General features: G+C 46.3%; 1 protein-coding gene across 1 annotated transcript in view; it reads left to right on the top strand.

Moving 5' to 3' along the window:
- Window positions 1–208: 208 nt before the first annotated feature.
- Window positions 209–6,470, top strand: part of igf2b (insulin-like growth factor 2b) — an 8,746-nt gene continuing 2,484 nt past the window's right edge. Inside the window, exons 1-4 of the mRNA XM_020456299.2 lie at window positions 209–412; window positions 1,367–1,517; window positions 3,398–3,579; window positions 5,086–6,470. The exon at window positions 5,086–6,470 is cut by the window's right edge and continues 2,484 nt beyond it. Of these exons, the coding sequence (XP_020311888.1) occupies window positions 338–412; window positions 1,367–1,517; window positions 3,398–3,579; window positions 5,086–5,322 (645 nt within the window). The 5' untranslated portion in view covers window positions 209–337 and the 3' untranslated portion in view covers window positions 5,323–6,470. The remainder of the gene's footprint in view (window positions 413–1,366; window positions 1,518–3,397; window positions 3,580–5,085) is intronic.

Genomic DNA, 6,470 nt, shown 5'->3' with positions numbered 1-6,470 from the left:
TCTGTCACACACACACACACACACACACGCGCGCACTCTCTTTCGCTCTCTCTCTTGCACTTTTCCGTAAAGTGTCGTTGGACCACTTATCTTGACCGCGAGCCCTCTCGGTCGGTTCAGACATGCGCGGGGAGTGGGCATGGAGAAGGGGAGGGGGGGGGGGGGTAAGGGGCGGGTTTTGGTATATAATACTTCTCCCTGAGAACTTTTGCCTGTCGCCTGGTCTTTGGGACAGCCTCTCACTCAACATCTCTATAGCCCTCACCAACTGGGAAACTAACTCAACTGCAACCTCTCCAACCAAATAACGCTCAACGTTAGATTACTGCCAATTGACATGGAAACCCAGAAAAGACACGAACACCACTCAGTTTGCCACACCTGCCGGAGAACGGAAAACACAAGAATGAAGGTAATCTATGGAGACCCAACACTTCTTGCTCTTCTGCTTGTTTTATGCAAGTAAAACAATCATTATTTCTACATTGCAAAAACATGCGTAATCGAATACGCTGGCTGGGACAACCTCTCCTGGGCTTTTACCCTAGCTTGTTTTTGTGTGTGTGTTTGCGCGTTTTGGTGAGAAGGGACCATTTGAGAACACGGTGAAATATAAATAACTTGACGAGGTGAGAATGTTAAAGGTGCAGATATTGAGATGGGTTGATTCTTGCATTTAGCTACCTTTCAGTCGGCTACAATACCGTCACTTTTAAGATCCTTACTCTGGGCACTGTTGTGCCGAAACATGATCTTCTCCACTCGCATCTTGTTAGTGCGTCCCTTTGCTGAACTCGGGACAAACAGGAGAGACCTCAAAGACCACTAGGGGGCGAGTCCTGCGGGTGATAGAGCTCAATCTCCCCGTTACCAGCGGGTGAGCTAGGGGGAATATATGCTGAGTATGGTGATTGAGATGGTTGCCGATTGAATAGCATGTCTTGCAACTTGTTGAGCCGGTTGTGTAAGAGTTCAGCAGAGATATGGTATCTTTTCCCACAGAATAAGCAACTCTTCGAGTTGCAATAGGGCGATAGCTGATCACTGCGTAAAATACAGCTCAAATACAAAGTAGCACATAATTAAAATGTTTAATTGCGCCAGACTTTTAACTGTAAAAAATAATCATTTTGTTTTACGCATCATATTGGATACATTTCAAGACGCCGTAGGTTATTTGTGAGGGTCGTTTATGCAAGATATTGATTCAAAGCTTATTGTCTGACTTTTGGGTTTTGATTCTGAAAGCTATATATTTAACCGACACGTCTGAATAGTGGCTATGGAAGGCACCACCAATTAGCCTGTCCGTTTGTATTGTATGCAGTGAATGTTTGATTTGAGATGTGTTGTGTTCTCTCCTCAGGTCAAGATGATGTCTTCGTCAAATCGAGTGCTGGTCATTGCGCTGGCACTTACTCTGTACATCGTTGAAGTGGCCTCGGCAGAAACGCTATGTGGAGGAGAACTGGTGGACGCCCTGCAGTTCGTCTGTGAAGATAGAGGATTCTATTTCAGTAGGTTCCACTTATACCCGCTGTAACATTTATTTCATTGTGTTTCCCCTTTTATTTTCTTCTGGCTTTCCCAACTACATTGACTGTCTCTCGCTCTCGTGTTCCTGTACTGAGAGCACATCTTTGTGTCTGTCACTGTGTGTGGTATGCTTGTGTTCGCTCTCTTTCTCACACACACACACACACACACACAACCAGCTGTGTTTCGCTGCGATGTGTCTGAAGACGAAAGCCTTTGCGATACTACTGAGTGGACGCATTCTGTTGCTGTAGCCTACCTCAGATTGCATATGAAAGGGCGGCGAGCAGGGAAGGCACACACAACTCAATGCGACACAATGGGCCACTTGTTTACCACACATTCCGTGGGGGAAAGTAATAGCACCCAAGAGGCATACCAGTCACCTCACCACGAATGTTCCCAGGCTATAGGCAACCACACTGCGTTTGATCTAGATTTGAAGGATTCAATTATTTCGGTTGAGGGAGGATTACTACGGTACTATTATTAATAGCCCTGTTATTGCTCTTCTAGTAGACTTCATCTAGACTATAGCATATAGTAACAATGATGTGATTGTTATTATTAGCTGACCTAAAATGAATTTTTACAATAACTTGTACATGCAGTTATCAGTATGTAGAACTGAGATGGTTCCTGTCCTCTCTTCCCCGTCTTCTCCTCTCCCCCTGACACAGACAGCAAAAACTAAACGTGGACAATTTCACTTAATTTTTTAAAAATCTGTCATCTCCCACCCAATGGCATTGACAAAAAAATCTTTGTGCTGCTGCTTCCTAAGAGAGGTCATTATCCAATTTGGGCCGACATAGATGCCCCCCCCCCCTCCCCCCTCTGGTTCACCCTTTCCTTTTCTCTCATGTTCCTCTCTTCCTGCAATGAAACACTGGTCTGGCCTCTCCTGAGGTTTCTCCAACATTGTGTAGGGGTTGAAGAAGGACTTCAAAACAAGGCCGTTATTGATCATGGATAGTACTCCCCTGTGCCACGTCTTACTTAACCCTCCACCTCTCTCCTTCTTCTCATACCCCCACCCCCCTTTCTGTCTCTCTTTTCTCCTCCCTTTCTCCCTCATATCTTCTCATTCACTCTTTTCCTTTCTGCCTCCCTTGCATGATCTACCTCTTTGCCGATAGATAATGCAAGGCACTCACACTCTCAATGTCTTTAGGTGCGTTTCTCTCCATTCTATTTCTTCCTCTCGTCTTCTGTTCCTCTCCCTCTGTCTCTCTATCAGCGTTCCCCCTGTCTTTCCCCAGCCTTTCAGATGTACTGTATGTGGACTCCCCCTTTCCCTTTGCTGAGTTGGCAAGGGATAAGGTCAAAGGAGAGTGTCCATGTTGTGTGTTTACTCACCCAAATAGTGAGGGTTTCAGATCTATGTGTCTCTTTGTCTGTATTTGGCTATGTGTGTCTCTGTCTCTCTCTCCTTGGCTGTGTGAGTATGTGCTTGGCGGTGTGTCTCTCGTCTCTGTGCTCGGTTATGTCTCTCTGTGCTTGGCTGTGTTGTGTCTGCATATTCTCCAGTGTGTGAGGAGTATTTACTGCTGTATTTACCAACTAAAGGACTTCTGGATGGCTTAATGAAATACCATAACAAGATGACCACTTCCAAAAACAAACGCACCAACAAACAAACATCAACTTTTGTCAGAGTTGGGCTCAGATAGCCTTTTATCCTGTGTTTGGTCAAAGTGAAGTGGGCCAATTGGATCTGTCAATTGGGGGGAAACATTATGGATTTGATGGATTTGGCCAAACTGCCAACGCTGCTATCTTGATTCACTTTCATTGTAATTGAATTACAAGTCTCTCCTCTCCTAATGATCTCACTCTCCCTTCCTCTCTCTTTCTGCAGGTAGGCCAACCAGCAGGTCTAACAGCAGACGCTCCCAGAACCGTGGTATCGTGGAGGAGTGTTGTTTCCGTAGCTGTGACCTCAACCTGTTGGAGCAGTATTGTGCCAAACCTGCCAAGTCAGAGAGGGACGTGTCGGCCACCTCTCTACAGATCATTCCCATGGTGCCCACAATCAAACAGGTATGGCCTGTATGGGAAAACCAGGAAACCAGCCCTACCTGTCCTCCTCTGTCCTTGACCTGTCCGTATGTGTCCCTATCTATCCCCACATCTCCCTTGTCTCCGTTCCACCGCGTGCTGAACCCGTATGCCCCCGTCTGTGGGAGTGGCGATAAAGCCGTTTGAGGGTTGTGTTATCTTGCGAAAATAGTCGGTGGTAAGCAAGTATCTCCTTCCGAGACTGCTGACCGAGGTGGAAAACACCAGGGCCCGAGAGTACATTTGGGTAGAGCGGATAAGGTTCAACTGCAGGTTGGTCACAGCTGGTGAGAAAGTGAGCAGATTAGAAAATGTTGTTGTAACACATTACACCTGCCTGTTTAGGGTCAGATCCATTCAGCCCCCTTCAAAACAACCCAAACAAAGAACATCAAGTTCCTTTTTTCAACATTTGCAATGTGCCTCGATTAGTCATGGAACACTAGATGCTCCAAAATGTGCATACATTTGGCAACCTTCACTGAAACAGCAATAGCTATCAGTCACTGTGAATCAAGTCAAAAGCGTGCACACGAAAACTTCAAAAGAAGCTGCAGGCTTTTTAACTCTGTGAACAACAACCTCAACTGTGGGCAGCATTCCAAAACTCTTAAATGTCTTCCTCTTCTCATCTCCTGTTCTTTACGACTACCCCCTCAGGGCTGGATAGATAGATATCCCTCCGTTTTGACTTTCAACTGCCATTTAATGTCAACATCAGTTGGTTGTGAAATAAGGTGGCGATAGGACTATTTAGGACAGCTAATGACTGTTTAAGACCGTTTAGCACTATTTGACTGTTTAGGTATGTTAAAGACTAATGGTACATGTCTACTAGGTGTTGTGAGTGCGAGGGGGATATGTTGGGACACATCCCCAGTCGTGCCTTGGCAGTGAAACGAGTTGACTGCTCTCTCTCTCTCGCCCAGATGTTTCCAGGCTGGGGAGTGAATGGGGAGATAAACTGCAATTGATGTGTGTGTCTAGGGAGAAAGAGACACTTTCACACAGAGTACTCTCAAAGTGGCATGACCCAAACAAGCCATTCAGGAGGAGTACTAGTTACGCATAAATTCTGCCCCCACCCACCCATTCTCTATCTCTCTCATATGCATGCATGCGCAGACACACACAAACAACCCCCCTCCCCCTCTGCATGGGGATTTCCCAGTCTCACCGTTTTAAGGAATTGGCCAGGGATAGTGTTTTTTCACCGGAATGTGTTTACTGCCGAGATAGGTGTGTGTTGGGGGAGGGGTCGTTTAGTGAACAATGAATGTGTGGTCACATTGAGATAGTCTCCCGCATTCCCTCAGACATTATGATGAGGGGGCGGAGCCGAGCTCTTGTTGACAACTTTCTTTAGGGGTGGTCAGGGGAAAATAGCCGTTGTAATCAGAATCAGCGGCGACCTTCAAAGGTACGGTGAGCTCCAAATGTAACGACAATTCTTTAAACTCTCTCTCCCTCTTTTTCCCAACTCCACAGGATGTCCCAAGAAAACATGTGACTGTGAAGTATTCCAAATATGAGGCGTGGCAGAGGAAGGCTGCTCAGCGGCTCCGGAGGGGCGTCCCGGCCATCCTCAGGGCCCGGAAGTTCCGGAGGCAGGCGGTGAAGATCAAGGCCCAAGAGCAGGCGATGTTCCACCGGCCTCTGATCACCCTGCCCAGCAAGCTTCCCCCAGTCCTGCCCCCCACGGACAACTACGTCAGCCACAATTGAGCCTCCTCACCAGCACCCCAACTCCCCCATCGAAAGCCCTTTGCACAGACAACGAGTTTGGAGGGAGATGAAGAAGAAAAAAAGACTAGGGGATTATAGCTTTGTCTCTGACGTCATTTCTGTGGCAAGTCCTCGTTTGACCTTTCCCCCCACCCAGCCCACCCCCAAATCCCGTCCGAGCCCACCAACTAACCAACCAACCCCCCCACCCACCCCCCTGCCCATCTACTACTTTTTGACCCCAAACCTACCCTAGACCCCCTCACCCAGACACTCAAACATACGTTCACATTCTTCCTGTCCTGACTCTCACTCTTGCGCTCTCTCTTTCATTCACCGACACAAAAGACACCAACACAATCAATGAACAAAAAGTGAACTATTTGGCTGAATGCAATTTAGGTGGATCCTTAAATAAAAAAAAGAAAGAAAGGAAGAAAAGAAAGATGAAAGAGCTCTATGGCTTGCAAGTGTCAAGAGGACAGCAGGCGGAATGTTTTTTGTCCTTGTGGAAGACAACAGAAAGTGAAGAAACGGCTTGCATAAAAGAACGCTTTCCCGAAGCAGAAAAATTATCTCTCTGTTAGTCCTTTTTGTTATTAGTTTGCACCTCTAACTATAAATGGACTTCCACACTGTAAGGAATTATTTTGTAAAATTAGATTCCTGTTCCAGCACCTTTTAATCACAAACAAAAAGCAGAAAAAGAAGTCTGCAAAATTGCACATCGCCACGGATTACGTCAAAGGAAAGAAAAAAAAAGCACTATTTTTTTATGAACAATGAACGTGTAGCTTAAAAAAAATGTCATGGTGCTAGCTTTTAGAATGGACTCAGAGAAGAAGGGGTTGAAAAGCACGTTTTTTTTCCCGCTTTTAATGAATATTAAAACTTTCCGTTTTAAGGAAAGTGTGACTTTAAAAAGGAGAATAAAAGACGGTGCGTGCTAGCACTATGCGCTAACAGCTCCCTTGAGGAAGTGGTAAGGGGACCTGAGACCCACTCCCCTCTCCGTTGGCCCCCAAGGCCCTACGAGAACTGGGAGCAGTGTGGGGACATAACAGGACATTATGGACCGCCTGGATTGGAACAGTAGTTTGACTTCTTGTTCCGGGACAGTACTTCCTGTTTTGTCATGGCTTTGAAGA

Source organism: Oncorhynchus kisutch, linkage group LG22, assembly GCF_002021735.2.
Source record: "Oncorhynchus kisutch isolate 150728-3 linkage group LG22, Okis_V2, whole genome shotgun sequence".
Taxonomy (NCBI): domain Eukaryota; kingdom Metazoa; phylum Chordata; class Actinopteri; order Salmoniformes; family Salmonidae; genus Oncorhynchus; species Oncorhynchus kisutch.
The sequence above is the reverse complement of the archived record's forward strand: the minus strand, read 5'-3'. Positions and strand labels throughout refer to the sequence as shown.